The following is a 27,717-nucleotide window of genomic DNA, read 5'->3' on the forward strand; positions in this document are numbered from 1 at the left end:
GATTATGTTCTATTACTCCACTGCCGCATTTTGGTCCACTAAAGGTCTTCTAAATTGGGTGTCTTTGGTCTAACTGAATTGTAAAAGCGTGTGTTGCTTCTGCTTGGTGTCAGCATTGAACAGTGGTCAGTGTGGTAGAATCTGAACTGTCCTGAACCTGGATGTTCAACTTGAGACAGTGTTGGTATGAGTTGCGTGGGTGTGTGTGTGTGTGTGTGTGCGGGTGTGTGTGTGATTTTGACCCAGCAGTTCAGCAGGGTGTGATCCTTCCCTTGTGTAGTCAGGGGCTATATATCGCTGTATTAAGGGTTGCCCTTTGTTGACCCCTAACTTTGTGAATGCTGCCAGTCTTCCTGTGAACTCTGAGAGAAGAGGCCTCGCTATGTAGTTTTGTTATGACGTTTGTCTTACAGCGTATAGACCTTTTCACAAGATGTATTTATGATGATGTTCCAGCACTTAAAGCCAAAGTGAAAGGACTCTAAATTAACAAGGATCATACTGTGTTTTATGTTAATATAATGTTTATATTCTCTAGTGCTTAAAATCATTCTGGGTGGTTAAGGCAAGTGCCCATTAAGTGACCTCTCAACAATTACATGAGCTAAAATTGGCAACTTCCAAAGACATGTGTAATGCTCCCTCTTGATTTTCTTAAATAATTAATATGTGTTTTGTTAAAAAGGTGATCCAAGGAAATCAAAAGAGTAGCATTTTCCAGCTTTGGACTGTGGCCGGGGTATGTGAACTTGTGCAGTGTCAGATTGTACTTTTCTGTGAGCACCAACAGCTCAGGCTGGCACACCACAAAACACCACAAACTTGTATTCCTTTGGAGAAAAGTCTATTTTGTTATATTCATTGAAAAGTTCTATTTTTTCCACTTGCTGGCCTGAGTACTTTCAGATTCTGGTGTTGTATGCTGTAATGGCGCTGTAAAGCATTTTTTATGAATGTAGTATTAATCAACAATTTTTTTAAAATGAACCCCCTCCCCTCACAAATAAATTGTATGTAAATAAAGCATGCCGATGAGGAAGGACCACCATGCATGGTGCTACCAAAAACCAATACGAATACAGTTGGTTGCACCACTTAGATTAAGAAGTATGGCCAAGGCAATGGTAATGTAACATTTGTTCAAGTGACATCCACTTTTCTTGCTTCAGTCATGTCAGTGTTGATAAATGAGTAACAAGCCAGACCGGAGTTTGGTGACAAAACATGGTGACGGCTGAGTGAGTGTTTTTGTCACATGACAGATGTTGAATTTGTCAAGAGGAAGGTGAGCAGGTGAGAAAAGGGCTTCGTTTCCACCAACAATATAATGAGACTATGAATATGGATGTAATCTGTGCACACTTGTTAATCTACAGGAAGGTTTAACTGATACTTGCTACTTCTGTAATACTTGGTTGGTTTTAGGAGTGGTTGGTACATGAGGAAGGATCAGTAGTCAGAGAAAGATGCTGATTCTGAATCCAGAGCTAAATATCAAACACTCAAGGGCCTGTGAATGTGTGTGTGTGTTTTTATTTCAGATAGCAACACAGTAACAGCATCTTGTGTATATGTATGCGTAGTTTTTAATGTGAAATGCACTTTATTTTTGGATGAAAATGGCACAAATTAAGTATCTGCAAAATGAAACATATGATAATCAACATGCACTAAATGAGATATTGTACAGTTTGTGTGACTGTGGCGTCTATTTTTCCAAAGTGTTAGCTGTACTTTTTATTGCTTACATTGATTAGTTCATTCTATTAAGAGATCTTGTTAATTTTGTATTAAAAATGTGCTGTGCATAAAACTTAGGCCTTGTCCTCATCCTTTCTTGCCCGGCTGTTTCCTTGGCAACTTCACCCTCAGCTGTTCCGTTTCTGTGGAAACTGAGCCAGGTATGTGTCGTCTCTATGACAACAGTGGAACAGCAAAGACACAATGGTTCATTCATACTTTTATTTTTCACACTATACAGCCACAATCTGTTTGTATAGTGATCAGCAGTAAGTTTAAATATCTCCTTTACTTTATTGCAGCATTTTATACAGAACACTCTGCTAGCAATTTGTTGCTTTCAGTTACTTTTATGTAAGCTACTACATGTTAAAAATCTACCTCCTGATCTATGGCTTAAACAAATATTTCAATTAAAAAAAGTACATTGGTGAGCTCAAGAGGAACATTTCTAGCATCTTTTTGATTATATGAGATGAGCTCCTTTACAGGGTGTCTATAGTGTTTCAACAGGTAGAGAACTAGGGTGCATTCACATTGCTCAGTTGAAGAGGCTTGTCAGGATTATAATTTGTTATAAAGTGTTTAGCATGATTTCCAGTTCTTATTAGATGGTTAGCTTATGTTAACATGCAGCATAAAATTGTGTATTTTCAGCAACAATAGGTGAGTAACTGTGATTGTGATTCAGTGGCCATTAGTTCAACATGTGTCTTCAATTATGTGTGTACAATGAGTGGTTAAACTATCAGTTTGAACAGTGTGTTAATCAGACCAGTCATTCTCCTCTAACTCTGAGTCGTCCTCTGAGTCAGAGTATTCCACAGCGATGCGTCGTGACAGGATCGTGGCCACATCATTTCCTACTGGTTCCCTCTTTGCCTGCTGCTCTTGCTGCTCCTGCACTTTCTTAAGTTGGATACCTGAAACAATACCATACGTTATGACAGAGTGTTGTTTTATGATAAATGTTTAATACAAAGAACACAGTTTATACTAATGGATAAATGCATGTTTGACGCTCACCCATACGTATGGCAGCCAGGAGGTCGCTCCGGGCATCATTGACCACTGTGTTCTCAGCAGATGCATGATGAGAGGAGGACATTTTGCGCGTTATGGAGTGGGGGGCACCAGCTGAGATGGGTGGAGGAGGTGGGCCAGGGGGCGGTGGGGCAGTCAGTGCTCCAGATAGAGGGGGTGGAGGTGGGGCATAACCCACAGCAGCACCCATTGGTCCTGGAGACATGGGACCTCCAGGAGGAGAGGCGAAGGCAGTTTGAGCTGAAGGAATGAGTGGGGCAGGAGGAGGAGGAGGAGGGGTATTGGCATAGCCATCCATACTGAAGAAAGACAAAAGGAGAGTTCAAAGTTATCATATCTGCCCAAAGATGCTAATAAATTCCTGTATTTAAGACAAGCCACTAGATGGCAGCATTAGCTCATAATTGGTATCCTAAAGGCTTTGTTGGCAATGGTTCCCTTGTGTACTGAATTGGTTCAGCTCACAAAGTACCCAGGTGTTGTCTTGATTGTTACATTCGACATGATAAATCTGGTTGTGTTGTGTGGTATATTATACCTGTAGTCTACTGGTGGGAGGGACATAGAGCCTCCGTTCATGGCTTCAGTAGGTGGAGGGGGCAGCGGTACCTGGTGGTGCATGCGGCCCAGTGTCCCGCCCTGATAGGCCATGGCCCGACCTCTGCCCTCCAGCTCTGCCCCTTTAGGAATGTGCCCTGCTGCCATCTGAGCAGCGAGGACACTGGGAGGTGGGCCAGAGTAAGTGTGAGCGTGTCCAGCGTGGTTCATGGCATTAGGATAGTGATGTTGCTCATGACCATGACCCCTAAATGACACAGTATAGAATATTTATTAGAAGACATGAACAAACAAAAAGACTAATCTGCAGTGGAAATACCTGTTTTCTGGGGACATCGAGCCCTCAGAGGAAGCGGCCCTGTCTCTGTGTATGGTGTGTCGATGATCAGGCCTCAACTCTTTGTCCAGAGCCAACATATTCCACTCCTGACGACGGTTTCTTGCTTTGCGGACCTTCTTGACTTCTCGTTGTAATGTGCCATCCACGCAACGTCTCTGCTCCTTTTTATAGAAAATTATCAAATGTTATGTAAAATGCCATGATTAATAAAACCCTATTAGCAGGTGTATACCTTTTGCTTCCTCTTCTCTTTTCTCTTGTCCTCTGTGTCCTGCAGCATTGTCTCTTTCCAAAGATGAAAGAAATAGGAAGGATCTGTATAAAACTTGAGTGCATCCTTCTTGTCATCCCTGTAAAGACCAATGAGAGGCACTGAATTACAAGTAATAAATTAAATTAACAACAATTTCATATAGAATAACAAATAACCTGTATGATGAGAGGATGCTGAGAGGTGGAGGCTTGTCACTCAGATTAAACAGGTCAGTAACCGGGTTGGGTATGCTGCTCTTGGACACCACCTGCTGGTCTTGGGTGGTAGAGCTCTTGAACGCTTTCCTCATGTTAATGTCTTGCAAGGAAACTATTAGACACAAACAGGAACAGGGTAAAAGATATAGAATAAAAGAAGAGCTAGAAAAGATATGGAAATGACAGCAAAGCACGTCCTTTTGACCCACCTTCTTCTACAGTAGAGTCCAGCTGTGTAACTTTGACAGCCAGCCGGTCAATACGGTCCTGGAGTGAGTTGGCACGTATGTAGAAGTTGTTGGCCTCATTAAACAGCTCACCGAAAATGTCCTCTGCATGTTTACCTAATGACACAGAGCAAATCATAGGACTTATGAGAAATAGACCTGCAATCTATATTTGGAGTCAAATATGTCTGCATGGCCAGAGCACCGATCAATACAGCAGAAATGTGACACAATGTGAAATCCAAGTCCTGAGACGCACTGCAGGACTGTTAGTTTCTGTAGAACGGCACAGAAATTGTAATAACAGGTTTATCCTAACTAAATGCTGCATGAGAATTTGTGTTTTTGTTCACTTAACTACACAGAAAGCCAAAACTCATTAAAATGTCCTGAAGAAGCTGTAAACTTAATATTGGGTGCTGGGTTTAATTATGTTTAAAGGTGTGATTTAAATTACATTTAAAAATGTGACTCGATACAAGTGGTAAATGGAAGAGTGCTCAGTTTCACTCATTTGCAAACGACAGTGCTCAAAAGTAGGATGAAAAGATGGTGTACCAAACGCAAACGTGCCAGGTTTATTTCTGTCCCTCCTGCTGACAGGATGGGCCGCAGGAAAAATATGAAGCGGAAGGAAGAATCCTACATCCTGTAGTTGGATTTTGAACTCCTCAAGGAATTGGTCTGGTCCATAACTAACAAGTCAAGAAAAAAAAAACTTCACATGGGCCTATACTACTACTACTAATTGTACTAACTATTGTTCAAACTTGATTTCAATACTAAGTAATAGGATCAATACTCAATGCTTTTATAAGACAAAGTCCTTTTCAACACAAAATAATAGTACTTTCTTTACGTTACCTTGTGGTCTTAATTGTTCTAGTTCTGATACATTTCAAGATCTTTCTAAAACTGTTCAGGAAAGGTAAAATATTATCCTATTTATGTGACTTTTTCAGTATTTATACTTGCTCAAATGAGTATCTAAATGTTATCCTAGTTTTAGTATCAATTAGTATCTGATTTATTTTTAAACTTTTGACAATCCTAGTCCCTGCACAGGCTGAGGACTAATTAACGCTGGAAAATAAAGATAGGGACTTGTCCGAGAGAAACATTTGTGTGTCATGTCTGTATGTAGTATGTAGACTAGGCCCATGGCTTATATTTAACCCACAGCTGCTGTTGAAAGGCCTACTCTCAGTGCAGGAACTTGATACAATGCAATGGTCAGACTCACAAAGAATGGACCGACTCAATGGAGTTTGTAGCAAAAAATATTTGCTTTTGATTTGATTGATTTAAATAGGCCAGTAAATTGTGCATATTTTCTGATTAGTGGGAGGTGGCACTCAGAAATATTAGAAACATCATGACAATTAATGATTTAGCTGCAGATTACTGTACAAGTAAAAAAGTAATTTTCGAAACCCGGGCTTGTCAGATTAGATTAGAATAACCAACTATGGTTTTAAAGTTTATGCTGTAGTGTAGGTAGTAAACCTCTTTCCAGTCCTAAATAAGCATGAAAAATAACTACACCACACAACAGTGGCATGTCCACAGCTGCCCTGATGAGTTCATCTTTGAGACCATCTAAAAGGATTACATGTCCGGCCCCTATCTCCCAGTCCCAGGCCGTAAGCTCGCCCAATGACCCCGAGCTCTGTAGCTATGACAACGACCAAATCAATCACTGCTGTGGGATTAACTATGAAACCATGTGATCTCGTCCCGCTACAAAGAGGTTTCACACAGTAAATAGTCCTCAAAGTAAAGTCATTGAGCTTGCATCCTGAGGAAATGACAAATAAACTTTTGGCCTGTAATTAAAATCAATTCAACACGTGGTTTATGACACCCTCAGTTTATACAGAGTGTGTCTTACTTAGACTACTAAGCTGGCGAATGATGGCGGATAGGGTGTTGTTCATCACACATTCAAGCTCACTGTCGATGCCCTCTGGGAGCTCGCCTCGACAGAGGTGGCGCGGCTCGATGTTCCTCTTCACCAGCGGCATGGTTACGCCTCACACCAGGAGTGTCCCACCAGCACCAACTGTACAAAGGACAGGACAAGATATGAGACAAGCATGGGGAATCTAAGCCAGAGGAAAAAAATCACACAAAATGAAAACAATTAGCTTTACTAATAACCTTTATGTGGCAAATTCATGGCGCCCTTGTATGTAGGTCGGAAGTTGTGCCTATAAGCCCATTCTATTTTGAACAAGGGAAATTGAAGCATTAAAATATTTTCTTCTTCTGTGATGGCCAGGTCCAGCCTGGGAAGCAAAGGCCGGGAAACAAACCCATGAGGCTGCATTATGGGGGGGAATGTATATTTATTTATATGTACATATGCTGGTCTAGTAGTGGAGTTTGCATTGTAAAGTAGACATAAACACATTTACCAAAAGCCTGAAAGCAACAACCATCAGTGTCCCGAAGTCAGCAGTGAGATTTAAGCATTAGGAAGATGCAGTGTTCCTGCTAATCCCAGGACAGCTTGACAGAGACCCAGCTGGTGTCTTGTCACACAAACTAATTCATGACTGTGTAGTGCTACCCAAAATATGCCTTTTATGTGCATTTTTTTAACATTAGCACTATACAGTGCAAACTCAACTTCTATCATTTGTCTTTTATGCAATCTTCTACAGTTCAAATGTCTACAGACAATAGTAAAACCATTTTAGGTTCCAACAAGCATCACAGTGTCCTTCCGGTTTCCTGTTTTTTCACTCTCAATCTGTTCCTGTTTCCTGGTACTCCCAATGTCACATCTCTTCTTCCTGCCCAAACACTTGAACAATATGGCTCAAGGAGAGAGGAAGGACAAGAAAGTACACACCCAAACAGAAATACATTTATAATTATAAAAGTATAGAATCAGTACATAGACAGCCAGTATATGTTGAGTGGCACAAGAGCCACAGAGGGATGGATACTACAACATGTATGTTCAAAGTCTATTTATAGCTTGTTGTACAGTTTTGTTTTGTCAGTACACTTTGGTGTGTTATATTGTGGAACAAGCCAAAAAAGAACCACAGCAAATGGTTCAGTTATTTCCTTTGGCATTTCCATCTCTCTCTCTTTATTCTCATGATAGTCAGAAAATATTATATCAATTCAACAGAAATATCATCATTTTCAGACAAAATGTGAAATGTCTGAAAAAAAAATAGAAATATTACCGTACCCTTATTTGAAAGTGTACAACATCAGCTCTTTTTGTAGCGTTTTTACTATAAGTATTCACAAAACATTAAATCTTACAGAGATTAAAAACCTTTTTTTTCATGAGCGTTCTGGCCAAGAAGCAGCAACAGAAGCGGTTGGTTAGCAGATGACGCTGAAATTAAGTCTTAAAACCTCAAGAATGGACAACAAGACTCAGTACTCCTGTTGTAACAGCCAGTGATCTGTTCTTCTGTATCTACCTCTGGATCTACCTGCGTTGCACCAATGAAATTTCCCCATGTGGGACAATAAAGGAATATCTTATCTTATCTTATCTTATCTTATCAATGACAGCGACAATTCTTTCACTGAGGCCAGCTCTCACTAACAGAGTCCTGAACAGGCTGAGCTGCCCCCTGCAACCACCAGCCTCGGCCAAAATAGACAAAACAAAGGCTCAAATGACATCATCAATGAAGCTTGCATCAAATTATCGTTAATATATGTGTCATAGCTAGTTAGAGCAAAAATATAAATTATGGGGTTGAATGTTCTTTACTATCTGGCGTTATGCCAGAATCGCATGTCTGAGGTGAAATAATGAGGAAAGAAGGGTGCGTGCGGAGGGACAGAGCTTTACGCGGCTAAGAGAAATTAATGCAAGGATCGTTGTAAGTGGGACAAGAGCGCTCAGAGTTTTGGAAGTGTCAAAATGGAGAGGCAAACTTTAAGAGATAGACGTATCTGTGGGAGTGAAGGGAGAAAAAGGGGACTGCATTAGGGGGAGGGGTACAAACAGGCATCTCGGGAAACCACTGAAAGCTTCCCGGGACAATAGAGCTTCGTTCACACGGCAACAGCACTAGCTCTCCTATGCATCCTCCCCCTCGTTCTTCCCCACTTCAGCCTCCTTTAAGGGCCCCTGGACCCTCACCATGAAAGCCCTGTGAGCCAGCCTCCTGCACTCATTAGGGAAGAAGAGGAAGAGAGAGTACAGCATGGGCATGACTAGAAAGTGTCATCCAACACTTGAGCTGTCGCTGTGAGACACATAAAAAGACTTACTGTACAGTGTCCAGCTCTATTTTCAAACTACTCTTTTGTGTCCCGGGTCTGGATATTGAATAATGCCTATAGCACTCTGGGCTCAGACCCACAAAGTAGCTTCTCAAATATCCTATTAGCAGCATGTAAACAGCCCCATCAACTGCAAAAAAATGTCTTTGATCCTTCGAAGGGGTCACATTCATGCTGCATTCAGGGTACACTGCAGTTCCCTGGTGATTCCTGCAAGACACCAATACAGAAACGCTGAGGCAAAGATGTGGGAAGTCCATTAAGATGTGAAAGGCGAATCATTATCAATTCATGAACTGAGTATAGCGCCTTGTAAGGCTGTTTGCCATGCTCTTATGCTATGAATTATATAATTTTGGTTTATGTCAGACCTGGTGCTGTCCTAATATCTACATTGCTTCTGTATTAATGCAAGGACAATAATTGTCAGTATTGCAGTGGTATTTGTAGGGATGATGCCTGAAGGCCCCTTTGACCAAATGTCACTGCGGAGTGGATAAGCACTGCTGGGGAGTAAAAAACACACACATTTTTCCCATGTTGGTATTGAGCAATTACAAAGGAATAGTAACAAGTCCAAGCAGTTGTAGATTTTTGCAGTTTGGAAATAGATATATTACAGTATAGTATAATATTAAGAAATTTGCACTGTTTAATAGCATTATTGTCTGAACATAATTATGTTATGAACAATAACAGTGTTTCCCATTGATTCCAGGAGGACTTGCTTTGAATAATTTATTCTCATATAATTATAAATACAAAATGTTGCTTATTGCCTTTATCAATCTTAGAGCAGTCCTTTTGTCCTGTATAAGCTACTTTTACTTGTTTCTATAATACATGTTGTGATGTCAATGTGTATAGTCCAGATTGGTTTTAGACTATGTGGGGCAACATAAGTCTCCTCTTGGAAACACTAGATTAATCTGCGCTATGTTTTATACTCAATATTAAGTACTTAAGAAAAATACAACTATGAATTGGCTGAACCATGTTCACTTGCAATGATAACATCTGTTTATAAATGGTAGATTAGATCCATGGTAATCCACATTTATATAGGCCTTGTCATCACATGGATGTCATACTCCAGACACTGTAAACAACACAGTGGCTGTTATGTTCGTGGCTCCTCTCAAAGTGATGGCTCTATTGCCACTGGCAGTCTAATACTCGCAAAGGCTTGAACTATAGCAGCTCGATCAATCACTGTTCCGCACCGCCGCTCCTGGGCCGTAACTGACCCACATCTGCTCATCCACACAGCGATTTCTCTCACCACACTATTTTTACTCAGCATCTTGTAAAAATGTATGAACAGCTGGGACATATTATTTGTGCTGGAGTTTTACCTACAAACATTAAATACAGCATGTTTATTGTGGTCCACGGGGGTCCGCTCGCTCCACTGACCACTTTGGTTAGCTAGCGCACTGATCTTACTTTGAGATTTAGTTAGAAAAAAACAAAAGCAAGCAAAAATACAATTGCTTATTAGGAATAAAAGTCAGATATTACTCCACTACAGAGTACTTACAGGAACTTAAATGATCAGTAGATTTGTGTCCGTCCGCATGTCCCGTTAGACACTCCTGCCATCCCGTGTCCACGGCCCGTCTGGACGCTCCGCGGAGGGACAAAAAAAATAAAAAAGAAGTCCTCTGATGAAAGGGCGGGGCTTGTTTGGTACGCCAGCCAATCAGATAGCACGGTACAGGATGTTGCGATTGAAGGACGTTTTTTATAGCCAATGGCAGCTGTACAAAAACATGAGTGACACTTTAGGCTCAATGAACACGGGGCGGGGCGACTACTGGGCGTTGCTGAAGCGCTCAACAATGCTTCATAAAATGTGTTCTAGGAGTAGAAGCTAGCGGGATAATGTAAGAGCATTTTAAATTTGATTATCTTAATAAATGCGTATTATTTAGCTGGTTGTATTCCAATACTGGTTTACATGCAAGCCAAAAATCATTAACCGATTTCTGGAGTTATCAGGATATTGAAATAAAAACACACACACACAAATAAAAAACAATCTTAATATTTAAGTTTTATAATTCATTGTACTTTGTCCAAATACATTAATCTAAAAATACATTTATAAACTGACATGTCACCAGGGAATGGTGATTATATCAGATTTCTTTAGTGCATGTTAACACAAACCAAACCAATCAAATCTATTTATTGGGTTATCCAATTATTCTAGTTACCAGATTGTTACAGGCCATGTTAATGTACCCATTGACAAATTACAGATATGGAGTTTCCACTTTAATTCTCTTGACACGTGTAAAATATTTCAATACAGTACAATGTATGTTCCATTATCTGCCATCTCCATGCGGCTGGTTGGTTTGTAAGGCCTCCCACAGCAGCGAAACTCCTCAACATGAGCTGCTTGGCCACACTTGCCATAAAATCATGATATCAGATTAAATGAAAATTATAAAATCTGTCACTGCCTTTTCCTCGCAGCCTCCACTCTCCACCTCTGCAAGCAGTACACATCCTCCAAACATGCCTCCCAGCAACCTAGGTCAGATCACAGCTGCTGCCCTCAAAAGTCTATACACTTAAACACACAAACAAAAGAACAACTGTCAGCGCTAGCCGTCACATTGCAGCTTTGACACGGGCCAGAAGGACAAGGTAACTGGCCGGAGCAGAAAGTAATGATGAAGAGGGGAGCCGTGTATATAAAATAGTTTTAAACCTGGCCATTCTGTACTGCTTTAGAAGGAATATTTTATCTCCTTGTTTTGGTAGCATTTCATATCCTTGCATCCCAAATTCAAACAGCTGCTCTATACTTGTAATACTGGGGAATTGCTGAACTCTTTGAGTACTCTGTTTGGTGGGAACAGCAAGGAAGCCCCCCACATCACTTAAGTACATTCTTTCAGGTGGGAGTGATCATGGCGATGCTGAATGACACGTCTCAGTAGCGGTGGCTCTGGTGAGAGTACTGGGGCGGCTGTTGGGAGGTAGAGGAGTATCCCATGCTGCTCTGGGGCAGTGATGTGCTTGGTCCTGGGTTCTGGTAGGCAGCATGTGGATTGGAGCGCTGCAAGGAAAACCGCAGCGTAAGTTTTCAAGAAATCATAAATGATTACACGTTATCAGTGACTGCAGAGGAGTACTGCACGTACCTGGTAGTCTGAGGTCATAATGAGCCCCCCTGAGGTAGTGGTGGGCGGAACAACTCGCACCTTCTTCAACGGTGGCCCTTGTGTGTGGCTGTTATCAGGGTTGCCAGTGTGTCCAGCTCCGTTTGTGTGGTTATTTCCCTGTTGTTGTTGCTGGTTTTTCTAAAGGCAATGGCAAAATGCAACACAAAATTATTGTACCGGTAATGATGAAGCATAAATATGTGAAGGGACAATTAAATATTCTTACCTTGTCTGCCTTGTCCTCTGGCTCCTCCTCTGTTAGAAATTCCCTTTTGGGATAAGGAATCTGGCAACCTGCAAACACACTAAATAAGGCAGCAAAATGTAATAAATCATGTAAATCATAATCAAGTCATATCAGAATCAGTTGTATAACTAGGGAACTTGCTTTGGCGTCAAGGTTCAACATACAACAATCTATGATAATAATAATAATACAAAATAATAGTAAATGTATAGACTATGCTAATAGAAGATCAAATTAAGGCACGCAAAATAAAAAATATAAGTAGAAAACAGTCAATTAAATATTATGTGCAGTAGTGTTTTACTTACTCGGAAGTTGGCAATGGTTCTTCTAAAAAATAAGGGTCCTGCATGGCCTGCTCAGATGTGATTCGACGGATGGGATCCATAGTTAACAATTTTTGCAGCTTTAATAAAACACATGTTTAATGAGTAAACAAATATGTTCATGATTAAATACTTTGTTTTTGTATGATGGTCTTACCAAATGGAATGCTTTGCTGTCTGGTTTGACTTTGTGTTTTTCCATGTACTTTATGAGGCTACAGTTTGTGTATCTGGAAAAAACGATCACATTTATATATATTTAATTATTCTTATTCTTATTATAGAATAAGAAGAGCCTCCATATCCAAATATCTAGAGAACAGTGAGACAACACAAACTCACGTATTTCTTCTGAAGTCTTTCATCAAAGTTGAGTGCTCTGGCATCTTTTTGATGTCCTCCCAATCTTTATCTGCAAAATGGAAAAAAGACAGTCCTCCAAGGTCTTAAATGATTTATTTAAACAAAAGATGTTAAAAAGAGATAACTGTAAACCTTCATACTGTACAGTATGTCTTCTATTTATTTAAAAGTTTATAAACATGACTTATCCACAGATACAGGTCTAATTATATTTAATTGAATGGTATTGAACTGTACATGATGGCCAAGTTGTTGCTTTAACTCTGCGTTTTGGTTCTCAAGCTGACAATCCAATTGGAAGGCAGTAGAAGCCTCGCAATTGGGTGGCCTGGGGACCAGTCTCACTCAGACCTTTTCGCAGTCAGTCTCATGGTGCCTTCATGTGGTGCCGTCTCAACCATAAATACAAGTTTCCGGAAGTTGCACATGAACATTGCACCAAAGCCGGCGAAATGGGAATTCCGGAAACAGCACGGACGAACAGTTGTGACGTAGTGGGCGTTTGATTGGAAGAAGGCAAAGTAGAGTCAACTCCAAATAAGATAGATTGCAATATATCTTGTATTAACTGAACAATAAGCTTTGAAGAACTACTTTAAGCAACTTAACTACCCCAAATGACTGAGTCACAAACATGCATAGACTGCAGTTTCCCATTTATAGAGTTGTCCAGTCTAATGGTCTATTTTATGTCCCCAGAGTGTAAAAACCAAGCCAATTTCCTGATTTGCCCAGTCAGACTTCATAAGCCCATCTATCACAGCCCACGAGGTTGGAGCAAAAACACAAACAGACCACTCAATCTGCTCAATACAAGACTAAGAAGAGGACACGTCCACCTCCACCAAAGTGATCGGGCCAACTTTATATAGCGTTTACCACTCATCATTACAGCGATAAAACACATGGATAAGACTCACTCACGCTAATGTGCTGCTCATGTTGGGTAATTTATAAAATGATCAGGGTTTGGGCTTCATAGAAAAAATAAAGTAAGACGGCTGCATTGAAAAATATAAGCTTGGGCCACTCGGGGGTCGAGTGGATAACACACAAGCCTGCCACATGCAGGATGTCCTTCCCCAGTTTCATGTAAGGCTATGTGAATATTCTTAATAAGCGAACATATTTGATGATAATTAATAAGTACGCGGTGAGTGTGGCTTAACATTAGAATGCATATTTTCTAAAAATAATTATTCATGTATGAAGTAACATCAATTCTATAATAAAACATTGCCGCTTAAAAAAAGTTAATTTCAACTTGAATAATGAGTTTATCAAGATTGTGGAGTGTAACAAAGGGCCAGATTGTTACCACTAGCACTAAACACTTTTCACTATTTGCACTTTAAATTACATTTCACTTTAATTGCACACAGCACATACAAACTGGCTCTGTGTTACACGCAGTTTATCAAGATTTCAAACTAAGCCTTTCTTTAAACCACTTCCAGACCAGGCTGGATCTTAAATAGCATCTCAGAAAGTAAACCAGTTTTATGAAATAACCAAAAAATAATCTAATCTGCAGCGAGCTTGTATTCTGAAGGTTTGTTATGTCCTCAATATGCAGGTGAATACAGGAAGCCTAGATTTAGTTGTGACTGTAGTTCCTTTTTCAATTTGAAAATAGTTCAGTAAGATGCTACATACCTTCAAGATGAAGTGTTTGAACAAAAAAGACAGCAAGAAATTATGTTTAGAAGTTGAGTCAAATAAGTCTTACCAGCAGGAAAGCCCATAACATTGAAGATACGGTCCAGCTGGTCATGGTGGTATGGGTTACTGGTTTTAATGTCCTCTTGGCGACAATGGAATATAGGCTCAGATGTCAGTAATTCAGCAAAAATACAGCCAATCGCCCAGATGTCTGGAAAAAATGGCCACAGCCAACATGACTATATACATATTGCTCAATACCAGAGCTTTGTGCTTTTTTGTATTTTGACAAAACATTGAAACCGTAACAACTTGTCTGTACCAATGGCTTTTGTATAGTGGCGAGCTCCCAACAGAAGTTCAGGTGCCCTGTACCAAAATGTAACCACGACAGGGTCAAGATCAGCTAAAGGCTTTAATGGCGAGTTGAAGAGACGGGCAAAACCCATGTCCGCTGAAAAACGGAAAAAACACAGAATTCTTGGTGCCAATCTTATTTATTATAGAAGCCATCATCATAAATTGTTAGAAATACATACCAATTTTTACTCTACCCCTTTCAGGTCCTTCTCCCATCACTAAAATATTGGCTGGTTTCTGGAAGACAATTGTCAGACATTTCAATCATTTTACATTTATAATTTTCTAATTAAATGAGTATTGGTGCTCTCTAGCGGTCAAGGACAAAGCACACATCAGTGAATGAGCTGATTAAAAATACATGTGACAATTATAGCACTTTCATCAAATAATTTAACCCACAGGCACCATGAGTCTTTAAAATGTGTACAAGCAGCAAATTGATTTGTTGTATTATATTGTGTATTATCCTTGAAGTATTTTTTTGTGTTTTTGGCTTATTCGCATTCTCTTACAAGGTCTCGATGAAGGACCCAGTTGGCGTGGAGGTAATGGATTCCATCCAAGATCTGGTACAGCAAAGACTTGACCATTCCTCTTGGAAGCTGAAGAGGCTTTTTGTTAGCCTTGGATGCTCTATGGAACTTAATAATGTGCTAAAAAGGAAGACAAAAATAATTATCTCAAACAATCCATTTGCTCTTTGACAGGTTAGAACACAGACATCACAAGAAAAGTTGTATGTTTTAAGCTTTAAACTGCTGCAATGTAATTTACTCAAGAGTGGCATTTTATTTTGTTTTCCTTTTACAGACATCCAGTCGCTGTCCATCTCCTAGGAACTTGTTTTTCCTCACTAGTGTGAATGCGAGCAAGGGGGACTACTGTAGGTGGTTCCCCTGACTTTTTTTAAATTTAGGGACAGGGTTTTATATGAATTTTGTACTGTAATGGCTAATGTGATCATTTTAAGGCCTAAAAAGTCAATTGCTAAAAGCTGCTTTTGGTATGCAGCCAGTTCGTATCATGAAGTGGTCTATGGTAAAGAACACAGGCAGTGAACAATGCCAATAACCTTCACAATTAACTATATGGACGCTAAAATAAATGTTCTCTACAACAAAAAAAAGGCACCCCAGCTTTTAAGATTCAATTTGTGATTTTCTGGTGTGAGTGATCTCCTGCCAGGACTAGTACATCTCCAGGACTTGGGGACGAGCTGACCCTTCTCACTCTGGACATGTACTATTTGAGCCACTCCCCACAGGCAGGAGGCTACTGTCCATCTGAACCATAACTTCTTGCTAAAATAATTGTTTCTTTCCTTCTGCCGTTGGACTCATGAACCTGTCACTTTATTAACGCACATCCATTTGAACGTCTGGTTTGCGCTATTGTTATGAACAGTATATATTTTGTATTTATGGCAATTTTATTCTAGTACATATTTTTGGCATGCCCTTATTTTAACTGCTTATTTTTAATTGTTTCAGTTGCTTAATGCCAAAGCAAGTTCCTATTTTGTTCAACGACAACGGCAATGATAATTTTCTGATTCTGACATTTGAATATGCATAATATAGGACATTTATCATAGCATAAATTGGAACATAAATGTTACATAATCATAGTTTGATAATAGTAATAAGCATACAATGTTAAACCAGTACATGTACTTTACCCAAAGATCATGTTCAGCGTAGTCAAAAAGCAGCCATACTTTGCGGTCTGCATGTGACAAAAAGACTTTCTGAAGAGAGATGACGTTGGGGTGTTTTAACTCTCGCAGAAGCTGCAAACGATACATTGAGAGAAACAAAACACACATGTTAAAAGACGTGATCATGTATGAAATGCTTAGCCACACATTGTGTCTCAAAGTATCAACAGAAATACATTGGACTGTCCAAAAAGGTCACAGTATGGTTGGACCGCCTTCAGCTTTGATTACAGCACATGGCATAGTTTAAAAAAGCTTCTGCAATGTTAGAATGTATTTCTAGTTATTCCATTATGTTTCACCAGTTGCTCTTGTATTGATGATGTGAGAGAGTGACCACTGCACAAAGCCTTCTCCAGCTCGTCCCAAACACTCTCACTGGGGTTCAGATCTGTAGATGATTTCTTCTTAGATGTTTTCTCTGCTCGATGCCAATGACTTGACCCTTCTCAAACATACTCACATCTTTTCCTTTACCACAGGATTTGTCTTTCCACATCGTTTCAGAAATAAAAAGTAATTAACTGTATCAGTAAGGTTTAAATAATGTGTTGCAGCTGAAAGATTGCCACCCAACAGTTATCCATTGTGAGGAGGATTTATTTGCTTAGTTGAATCAAGCAATTTTTTTTAGACAGGCAGTGTATTAGTAACTTGTTCTTACAGCGATCTCTCTGCAGGCAGACATAGAGATTCCAGTGCCTTCAATCTGCTTGAGGGCATAGTCTTTGTCATCTTTCCTATAAAGCAAAAGTAAAGTAACATCAGTAAGAGAGTCAGTCAGAGGCCACTCACAAAAATATTAAAATGGCCACTTTGTAGTTGGAGCTGTCACACAGAAAGATAATTAAAAGGTGCGTCAAGAAATGTTTCCACTTTAGGGTTGGCCACCGGAGTCCAAGGAGATTATATTGCTTTGCCTGGAATGTTCTACAACATGGCATTCAACTCATTGAACTTGCATTAATTCAACTTTATTCTTTTGAATAAAATACATTTAAAACATGCATTATTCCTGGTGTCAGGGTCACATGTCCACAGATCTGACCTGTAACTCGGCCTGGTGGTGGTAAATGCTTGTCCCAATCCAGATCTGTTTAATGCCATACTGTGGAACATTAACGCAATAACATCTTCATGATGAGAAGCAGGTGGTGGACCCTACACAAGAAATTGTATAGTGCACCTTTGAGAATTATAATACACATATTTGTTACGGCCCTAAAATGCGATGCTCTGTGAAAAGAAAACAAACTAAATCAAGATAACAGTTTCTTTTCAAAGCTTTCATTTTCCAGCTTGCGGTCCTTGATATCAGTCTTGACGAAGAAGATGTAATCAAAGGGTATTTGGGAGAGGGTTGGTTGATATTGGTGTAAGTGTTTTTAGCACGAGGCCTTGGTGGTCATCGACTCACCCATCCTTTCTTTTTGCCTTGTAAACATGTCCGTAGGTGCCTCTTCCTACTTTGCATCCTTCGTACTCAAACAGGTCTTCAACTCGTTCTCTTTCTCCGGTAAGTTTGACTTTGAAATCATAGTCCATTTTTACAATGCAAGTTAAATTTGAGCTCCTTCCTATGTTGGTGTGGATGCAACTAGGCTGCTACTCCGACGAGCTCGGTTTACTCGGCTTGACGCCTTTTCCAGTGCGTTGCTTTCTTCGACACCGTGATTACATTGAGATTTAAAGTGAATTTTGAGTGTCGACCAGAACGTGGGGTGTTCAGCTAATCCTGCTTAGAAATGAATGCGAAAAATATCCCTTTCTCTTGTTGCTGCGCTTCTCAGCCGGTATATGCTCGGAAGAGACGCACTTTATTCCGTCAATGGCTTATTTGTGCACGGCACTGTCGCAAATTGTCGTAAATGCTGAATGTTGTTGCGAAAATGTTATTCTTTTTTTGAACATTATTTTAAAAGCAGATATTCGTTTTACGAGGGGAGGCAGGTTCACATTCAGCGCGCATATCTTTTTGGTGACTATCATATCTAAAAGAAGCAACAGCAAAATTACCGAGGAACATAACATGTATCTATGTAAGGCTATAGACAAACCCAAATAATACATGCAAATGACAAACGAATAGGTTAGTTTGCAGATTCAGTTCTGTACGCATTGTGCAGTAAAACTGCGGCTACTTCGTCATAGCGGAACCGATGTCATTAAGAGGGTGTTTCTAGTGGGTTGCGTTACCAGTGTGACACCGCTAGTCCCATCTTGATTTGAGCGAGGGTGAATACAGGAGGAGAACACCGTCCATATTACAGCTGCTTTGTCAGGTACCTAATCTCTTATACGGTCACTGGCAGCTTATAAAAACTTTCGGGTGCTAAAGAGTATACATCTGTTAACATATACAGCCATGTTGAAGTCGATTCCAGAACAGTACACTTAAGCAATTGTAAAGATAATTTAAGCTCGAAAGCAACGAGCTAAACTAGCAGTCGACTCTGCTCTCCTTGCTAATGCTAACTTGGCTTGCAACTAGTTAGCACCCATTTGGTTGCGCATTTGAAAATGCATTTTCTACTACTACTAAGGATTATCATTGAAATGTTAAAGCTTGTAACCAAAGCAAAGTAAGAGTGAGGTTTTAGTAATACACGTAGAAAGGGATCCTTTGTCTTTTCTTTTGCTAGCTCAGCGTTAACAAGGAGACCTTTTAGTTTTTTTTCCAGGCCAGTCCCTGGCTGAGTTTTAGACCTGTCGGCTTTGATCCAGGATGACAACCACCACATTCCTTTTGATTTTGACGTGGCAGTCCACTAATACTGTCTTAATTCGTCTGAAATTGTCTCCTATCGAATTACAAAACCAGGAGCCGTTTGACTAACCTTCACCTTAATTGTTTACAAATGCATAACCAAAACAAATCTGTTAAATATGACATAAGGTATGCATTTCTCACGTTCTAATCTCTGACCCAGCACCTCCTACAGCCATGGACCCTCCTGGTGGGGGAGATGAACGGCGGAGGCAAGCGGAGCGACTTCGAAGAGAGGAAGCTTACTATCACTTTATAAATGAATTGAGTGAAGAAGAGTACCGCCTCATGAGGGACAGTAACCTGTTGGGTACTCCTGGTGAGGCCAACACAACTTTGCCTTCATTACTTTGTAAATCAAACACATTTTAATGTTGTATATTACTTTCCAGGGGAGGTTACAGCTGAGGAACTTAGGCAGCGTCTTGATGGAGCTAAAGAACGTGTTTCATCTCAACCTCCGCCTGAGCATCCTGCTCAGAATATAAGTCCTGGACACCAACAAGGTGGTGGTGACGGGGAGGAGAGGGGGCCTGGAGGACGTAGACAACCAGGTATTGAAAGTGTGATCACCTTTGTCTCTTTTGTCATTACCATTTTATTATGACTGAGCTTGCTTATCATCTTCAATTGTAGGAAATGCAGAACCAGGGGGAGAGTCATCAAATGGTGATTCATTACTGGAGTGGCTTAACACTTTCAGACGTACTGGAAATGCCACTCGCAGTGGGCAGAGTGGCAATCAGACTTGGCGTGCTGTCAGTCGGACAAACCCTAACAGTGGAGAATTTCGCTTTAGCTTGGAAATTAATATCAACCATGATCAGCCAGAGCCTGGGGAGCATAATGACATCTCTGAACACTCAGAACTACCAGTAACAACCCAAAACACAGCATCCATTCGCACATCATCTGCCTTCTCTAGCCATCGGCCCTCTCTAGCATCCAGGACAGCACCATATCCCACTCCACGTTCATCCCTTAGTAGGAGGATGCATACTCGTCGCACACGCAGCAACTCTACTGCCCTTTCTACAAATTCATCAACCTTTTTAACATCTGTGCCACCTCAATCCACTGCTGCAAGGAGAGGCTCCTCTTCACACTCTCCAGTATCTTTGCAACCTGTCCCTGCTCCCTATTCAGAGCAAACTGTGACACAAAGCCGAGCCATACATGCTGCATTTGAACAAGAGCGTGATACAACAACTTTGGACTGTCCTCTTGAGTCACATGATTCTGGATCCCAGGTCCCATCTTTGGCACATGAAACGCGTGGAAGTAGGACTAGATCTCGTGCACGTACACGTAGGGCTGCAATTGGAAGCAGTGTTTCAACACGTGTCTCCAGACGAAGCCGTTCACCTTTGCAGCAAACCACCATTTCCAATCCTAGTACCCAATCTATAAATAGTGACAATAGCTCCAATCGTCCTGTTCAACAAAGCAATTCCTTAAATCCTGTTCCACTGGATTTAGGAAGGGAGCATGTATTGGCACCCACAACTGTATCCGAACCCATCACAGAGACTGTTGAACGTGAGAACGAGGCTCCTCTTGCAGGAAGCCCAGCAGTTAGACGACATCCAACTATTATGTTAGACTTGCAGGTGAGAAGAATTAGACCAGGAGAAAACAGAGATCGTGACAGCATTGCAAGCAGAACGCGCTCTCGTGCTCGTGTTGCAGAGAACACTGTGACATTCGAAAGTGACAGCGGAGGATTCAGACGCACCATCTCCCGTTCTGAGCGGGCTGGTATTCGCACCTATGTGAGCACCATACGCATTCCATTGAGGCGCATTAGTGAGACTGGACTAGGGGAACCCAATTCCACTGCATTGCGGTCTATTTTGCGTCAAATAATGACAGGATTTGGAGAGCTGAGCTCGTTAATGGAGACGGAAGCAGACTCTGAAAGTGTTGCACCTTCCCACACAGATGCAGTTGGCATAAACAGCCCAGAGAGCCAACACTCAAATGACAGATCCTCTAGTTTAACTGGGAGTGGTGGGATGGATCAGGAACGACCCAGGCAGTCAGAAAATGACGAGGAAGACCTTGATCAATCCAGATTACCTGGAGGGGTAGTAAGCACTACAGAGGGAAGAGTCAGAGATACTAATAACCTTGTAGAGAATGGAACTTTACCCATTCTGCGTTTGGCACACTTCTTCCTGCTGAATGATGAAGAAGATGATGAACACCCCCGTGGCCTGACTAAAGAGCAGATCGACAATCTAGTCACACGCACATATGGTCAGGCCAGTTTGGAGGGTGAGATGGGCCGTGCTTGCAGTGTCTGCATCAATGAGTATGCACAAGGCAACAAGTTGCGCCGCCTGCCATGTTCTCATGAGTTCCACATCCATTGTATAGACCGCTGGCTTTCTGAGAACAACACTTGTCCGATATGTAGGCAGCCTATACTTGGAGTCCATCATGATTAATTTATTGCAACTGTGATTTGGCTCAAATGTGCAGGACCCAAGTAGGCTTGCATGTATATAGTGCTTTTCATGTTAGTTATTTTAAGTTGTGTTGAAAGAAAACCTGGAACTGAAGTATGGTGAAAAACAAACAAAAAACTATAATTGCAGAGAATTAACAAGTTTATTTTTTTAGACCTTTTCCCATGTGTTTTATTTTATTTTCCTGTGACTTATTTGTATTGGCCACATTAATGGATTGCATTGATGCTTAAGAAGCGCTCATAGCTGCTGTTGAATAGCTTCATATTAACGCCTCAGTGTCAGAAATATTCTAACTGCAACTGGATACCACACTTAAACAGTAGGCTGTAAATATTTCTCTTGAATTGTATAAGGTTATGATGAATCAGGAAATCATTGATCAATTGACCATAATTTCAAGGCTCATCCCTATTTTAAGTGTCATACTTTGTTTAGTAGTTTCATTGTTTGCAATTATAGTTTCAATCTATTAAGGAAAAATTACGAACTTCTAAAATATGTATTTATTTGAAATTCTTTAGGTTTTTTCTTTTGTTAAATTGTTTTCTTAAGTGCGTCCCGTAATTGCAATGCAGAACTCAATTGAGTCACTTTATAATTGCACATTTCTATTAAATGCAGTTCACACCTGTTAATCAGGAGATCGGTATGTATATAGACAATTTGTGCAATAAGGAGCAAGAAGAAACAATGTTTGTGTTGCTTTTCACTGTTGTTTACACTGTATTGCTTAAATATAGTCGCCATCGAAATCATAACATTTCAATTGAATTTTCTCTTGGCTGTTGTCTAATGGTTGCAAATTTGGTCCATTCTGATCTCTTGTCATACAGATGAAGAAAGAGTAACAAAATAACACACACACAAAATGAGAGAAACCATTTTTTTAAATCCAGTACCTTTATTGAATAGAAAAACACAAAACAAATTAACACACATCCAGCTAAGATGTCAATGAAACTAAAATACATTTATGCTAAAAAAAAGAGCAGTGACACTGTGGATAGACTTTAACAAATGCTTTGATTTAGTTAAAAGTCATACAACAATCTAATTTCAAAAGTTTGAGTTTTGTTCCATAGGCCGCGAGCAAAGTTGCTGAAAACCTTTTTCCTTGCTCCATAATGATTCTGTTAGAATGTAAAATAAGAATGTCCTGATATCTTAATCAATGAATGAATATTCAGCAAACTTGTAAAATCAGGCAAAATCCCAATGAGGGGTTTATAATTGAACAAAACAGTTTAGAATTGTGGATGTATGGACCACCAGAATGTGGTCATTTAATAAACTGTCATTTTTCAGTGTTAAAAATATAATGCGTAAGTAAGGATTTATTTATCGAGCACCTTTTCACAAAGTCCTTTACAGAACACAATAATAAAAGACAGTATAGTTTTAATAACTAAGCATAGAAAATATAGACATAATGCTGCCCGGTAGTCGAGGGGTTAGATGGCAGCACACATGCAAAGTTCCATGTGCAGCCGGCCGCAGTGTTATGAGTTTGAATCCTGGCTCTGACAATTTACTGCATGTCCTGCCTTCTCATTTCCATTTCACGCACAGCTGCTCTGTCCAATAAAGCCTATGGGCCAAAAAATCCTTAAAAAAACTCAAGTTTTTCTTTTTAATATTTTGGTCTTTTAATAGAAAAGCCCCAACAGGTCCTACATAGAACCCAAGGACCAAACCAGTTCCATGGGACAAACCCATGTGGGCCCATATTGGAAGCCCAAGTAACCCATAGGACCCACATGGGGCCCACTTTATAATGTTGGCTGGGACTGGACCTGGAGTTGAGTGAGCGAGAGGATCTGCAGGGCACTGGCACAAGAAGCAATTTCTACCACAGGAAAGTATCGTATAATCATATTCAAAGCCAAATAGCATGCCCGAAAATGTAAATGAAAAGTAATTCTTCAACCATTTCAACCATTTTGAATAAATTGCCCTGCTGTATTGTAAATATGAAACAAATGGCTTAAATAAGCAAGCTCGACCTGTATTGGCTAGCATTTTTTATAAATGTATTTAGGCTTATTTGAAGATAAAGCCTAATTATTTAAGTATTGCCAATGCCACATTTATTTAGTAGGCCACAGAAACAATGCTCTAGGCTTATTAATAAAGACACTCAACCCACACTCAACAGTTAAATTGTTTTATTTATACATACATACATATATATATATATAAATATATATAAACTATATATATAGATACCTAGTTATATATAATTATACAATAATGTATATATAAATATTATATTGTATATATATATATATTGTATATATATATATATATATGTATATATATATATATATGTGTATATATATATATATGTATATATATATGTGTATATATATATATATATATATATATATATATATATGTATATATATATACTGAGGAAAATAAAAAAATCCACTCCCTTGAACGTAAGAGCTCGCTGAGTCCACAAAAACACACACACGTATCAACATAAATTCACAACGTAAGTATTAATAATTCTAGACTAGAATGGCGGCTCATCTAACGCATGCGCTAAGCGAAAAACGGGTTCCATTTGGTTCCGGGGTCTGATCCTCCTGTCACAATCAGGTCACAATCCCCTTCGTCTTGGGCCTTGCTTGGGCCGAGAGAAATACAGTATGACTCTGGGGAAAGTGCTGCTGTCAGGACTCGCTCCTGGAGCTGTGTCCACCGTATTGAACAACACATGAACATGCGTTTGCTTCGACTTAATTTTCTGGGTCTGCCTGACGCTTATTTACTCGCAAAATGTATTTTAACCGAAGAGGCAAGAAGATCCACACCGAGGGAGGTAAGCTAATTGAATGGCCATAGATCACGCCGTATGATTTGCCTCAGCAGGACTCCTCACGCCTTCGTTTAAGGCGTGTTATAGTGTAACAAAATAAGCTTGACTCGGTTTCAATGGCTGGCTTTCGTTTTCGTGCGCAAGTAACTGTTCATGTCTCCATAGAGACGTGTGGCGCCCATGTGCGGTCATCACTGTATAGTGTTTACCGTTATCACACGCGATAACGGTAAACGACATTTCAGGCAATAGTTCTAAAACGAGATTCGTGTAAGTATGTCAGAGATTCGGAGACATTTGGAGAAATGTGCGCACATTATGCGTGACGGACGTGTTTCGAGCAGAGGTCAGCATATATACCCGGGTACCTATGTTCCCCGGTACCTATGTTCCTCCCCGAGACCTGGGTTAGGGTTATATGCTGCTACATGTTATGCTGTAAAACCATACATTCACAACATTTGGGGCTGTGGAACCTGAACCAGTAGCCCATGCTAGTATTAGCATAGTTCCCCGTTCTTAAGGGGGAACTTAAGTGCGGGGGAAACATAGGGATGGGGAACATAGGTACGGGGGAACATAGGTACAGGGGAACATAGGTATGGGGGAATATCGGTACAGGGGAACATAGGTACAGGGGAACATAGGTACAGGGGAACATAGGTACGGGGGAACATAGGTATGGGGGAATATCGGTACAGGGGAACATAGGTACGGGGGAACATAGGTATGGGGGAATATCGGTACAGGGGAACATAGGTACAGGGGAACATAGGTACAGGGGAACATAGGTACAGGGGAACATCGGTACAGGGGAACATAGGTACAGGGGAACATAGGTACAGGGGAACATAGGTACAGGGGAACATCGGTACGGGGAACATAGGTACGGGGGGGACATAGGTACGGGTGAACATAGGTACAAGGGGAGGTACAGGGGGACATAGGTACAGGGGGACTTTGGTACGGGGGAACATAGGTACGGGGGAACATAGGTACAGGGGAACATAGGTACAGGGGGACATAAGTACAGGGGAACATCGGTACGGGGGAACATCGGTACGGGGGGAACATCGGTACAGGGGGAACATAGGTACAGGGGGAACATAGGTACAGGGGGACATCGGTACAGGGGGAACATAGGTACAGGGGGACATCGGTACAGGGGGAACATAGGTACAGGGGGACATCGGTACGGGGGAACATAGGTACTCACCCCTGTTGTTGTACGTCTTAGACTCTCCCTTTTTTAATCTAACTTTTGAACTTCCTCTGCTACTGACCGTTCATACAAAATAATCTTATACAAAAATAATGCGTGTACAGTCAATACCCTTAATTCTGTTTTGATCCCTGGGGCTTTGAAGTCAATGGAACATAAACGCAGTGGTACGATTCAGCACCGGTATGGAGTAAAACACATACTTTGAAGACGTACAAATACAGTAGGTATACTATGCACCTTTTCAGTTGGCTGCAAACCGCCATTAAAAGTAACACAACAGCGACAACAACAACAACAGGAAGTTGGTGTGGATACTCTTTTTTTCCACTCCAAATGGAATTGCTCAGAAAAGGTTTGAGAAGCTCTTGTGTATGTTATCCCTAATGTCTTGTTAGTGTGGTCATCGCGATTCTTTTACGGTGTGGCTAAAATTGCGCATTTCTTTGCCAAAATATAGGCCACATGTGAGTTCAGATAAAATACATGTGATCCAGTTGTCGTCTTAATAAGAAGTGTGTCCACAAATGTGCTCTGTGTCTGTCTGTTTACATCTAAGTCACATGATGCACAGCTTTCTTTCCCGTAAAGCAGTAGGTGTAGTGATGGCCTGTCACCAGTAGGGTTTATAGTTCATACCCACTCTGTATTTGCCCAGAGGAGAGGAGGATGCGCTTCTATGGGCTTTTATTATTACTGACTGGCACATGCACTATTGTGTAGCTCTTCTCTTTGTGTTCGTGTGTGACTGTGTGGTCTTTCACAGTGTCCAGATATAGAAAGCTGGACACAGCAATGTCTGAACAAAAGAAGAACGTCAATTTCACATCTTTGACCACCAGATGAGTCACAACTTGTATGTTGTCTGTTGTCCTAAGGCTACTTGCCTAGAGATTGTCTTTAAGAAATAAAAACTAAAATATAGGGTTAGCACAATAATAAGAAATAAATACACATTAGGGGAACACTTGTTAAATATTGTAAAGGACGGTAACATTCCAGCTGGACATATACATTTTTTGTCAGTTACATGTACCATGTTCATGTAACATGTGTTACAGGGATTGTTCATGGTGTCTTCCCTTTAATCTCCTAGAGTCTGACCTCTTGATTCTTTACTCTAATTGGAGAGCCTTGCAATGACGTATGCAAAGTCCAATCCTTGAATTACTGACACGTACAAAATGATAGCAAATATTTAGTAATGTTTTGTTGTTATATAAATGTCACTCATCTTTAAAATATGCAAACATGATTTGACAATAGGGTATACCTTCAGCCTTTGGATGCTCATTGGAAACATCTGTTTGAAAGAGATAATGAAGACGTTGACAGTCTGGCTTGATTTCCAGGTACTGAATATGTCATTCGAGAGATAACGGGTAGGCAAGATTATTTCACAAACAATGTTATTACTTGAGATGAACAGGAGAGGGCGGTAATGATCAAGAAATTATAGGTCCAACTTGTGATAGATTTAAATGAATCACATTCTGAATGTCTCCATTCATTATACACATACAATTTGTATTTATTTAAATGTTGTCTTGTATGTGTTTTCTCCTGTTGGGCCGCTCTCAATGCTCACAGAGCAGTTAGTGTTGACCACCATTAGACAGGAGTCTTCTGAACTGCAAGACCCAGACCTGGGTTCTACTATGTGTGACCACTTCACTGACAGGTTTGACAAAAGTGAGTGTGCTCACAGTGGACTGACCCAACACCCTATTCGTGCCTGGAGTCCAAAGGTGCATGTAGCTCTGCGCTATAGAAAAGAGCCGCTGTCGTTCAACCCCTGGCCCTCAAGAGCTACACATTTCCTCATGTTAGTGACTGACTCTTTGCTCTTTGGGGTTTGGGGTGATGAATAATGACCTGGAACTATATCTGCATGTGCCTGCGGCAGGGTCAGTGGTGACCACATGTG

The 27,717-nt window shown here is 40.5% G+C and overlaps 4 protein-coding genes across 9 annotated transcripts in view; 2 read left to right on the forward strand and 2 right to left on the reverse strand.

Annotated features, from left to right (window-relative positions):
- Nucleotides 1-1,948: 1,948 nt before the first annotated feature.
- Nucleotides 1,949-10,323, reverse strand: wasf3b (WASP family member 3b). 2 transcript variants are annotated; one of them, XM_072450822.1, is made up of 9 exons: nucleotides 10,187-10,323; nucleotides 6,272-6,442; nucleotides 4,363-4,497; nucleotides 4,112-4,265; nucleotides 3,915-4,032; nucleotides 3,662-3,843; nucleotides 3,323-3,589; nucleotides 2,767-3,083; nucleotides 1,949-2,663 (listed from the first exon to the last, which is right to left on the reverse strand). In XM_072450822.1, the coding sequence occupies exons 2-9, from the start codon at nucleotides 6,402-6,404 to the stop codon at nucleotides 2,506-2,508; spliced, it is 1,464 nt and encodes a 487-aa protein (XP_072306923.1). In that variant the 5' UTR covers nucleotides 6,405-6,442; nucleotides 10,187-10,323; the 3' UTR covers nucleotides 1,949-2,505. The 2 variants fall into 2 exon arrangements, with proteins under 2 accessions (XP_072306923.1, XP_072306924.1); XM_072450823.1 differs by having other exon boundaries at nucleotides 10,193-10,245.
- Nucleotides 10,324-10,942: 619 nt separating this feature from the next.
- On the reverse strand, nucleotides 10,943-18,339 carry cdk8 (cyclin dependent kinase 8). The gene is made up of 13 exons (XM_072450824.1): nucleotides 17,921-18,339; nucleotides 17,168-17,243; nucleotides 16,465-16,575; nucleotides 15,299-15,439; nucleotides 14,963-15,020; nucleotides 14,746-14,877; nucleotides 14,491-14,634; nucleotides 12,741-12,810; nucleotides 12,556-12,628; nucleotides 12,381-12,478; nucleotides 12,052-12,130; nucleotides 11,805-11,963; nucleotides 10,943-11,719 (listed from the first exon to the last, which is right to left on the reverse strand). Exons 1-13 carry the CDS (start codon nucleotides 18,046-18,048, stop codon nucleotides 11,594-11,596), a joined length of 1,395 nt encoding a protein of 464 aa, XP_072306925.1. The 5' UTR covers nucleotides 18,049-18,339; the 3' UTR covers nucleotides 10,943-11,593.
- Nucleotides 18,340-18,625: 286 nt separating this feature from the next.
- On the forward strand, nucleotides 18,626-22,502 carry rnf6 (ring finger protein (C3H2C3 type) 6). Its single transcript, XM_072450826.1, has 4 exons — nucleotides 18,626-18,785; nucleotides 19,434-19,589; nucleotides 19,663-19,824; nucleotides 19,907-22,502. The coding sequence occupies exons 2-4, from the start codon at nucleotides 19,448-19,450 to the stop codon at nucleotides 21,718-21,720; spliced, it is 2,118 nt and encodes a 705-aa protein (XP_072306927.1). The 5' UTR covers nucleotides 18,626-18,785; nucleotides 19,434-19,447; the 3' UTR covers nucleotides 21,721-22,502.
- Nucleotides 22,503-24,311: 1,809 nt separating this feature from the next.
- atp8a2 (ATPase phospholipid transporting 8A2) overlaps nucleotides 24,312-27,717 on the forward strand; it is a 36,634-nt gene continuing 33,228 nt past the window's right edge. For 2 of the 5 annotated variants that reach the window (XM_072450827.1, XM_072450828.1), the window contains exons 1-2: nucleotides 24,314-24,571; nucleotides 27,381-27,482. In XM_072450827.1, coding sequence (XP_072306928.1) covers nucleotides 24,529-24,571; nucleotides 27,381-27,482 — 145 coding nt within the window. In that variant the 5' untranslated portion in view covers nucleotides 24,314-24,528. Of the gene's footprint in view, nucleotides 24,572-27,380; nucleotides 27,483-27,717 lie in introns of all 5 variants that reach the window. The other 3 variants (XM_072450829.1, XM_072450830.1, XR_011927722.1) reach the window with 2 other exon arrangements.

The sequence above is a fragment of the Eucyclogobius newberryi genome, unplaced genomic scaffold (genome assembly GCF_026437365.1).
Source record: "Eucyclogobius newberryi isolate DKJ021-1_F unplaced genomic scaffold, fEucNew1.0.hap1 SCAF_18, whole genome shotgun sequence".
Taxonomy (NCBI): Eukaryota; Metazoa; Chordata; class Actinopteri; order Gobiiformes; family Gobiidae; genus Eucyclogobius; species Eucyclogobius newberryi.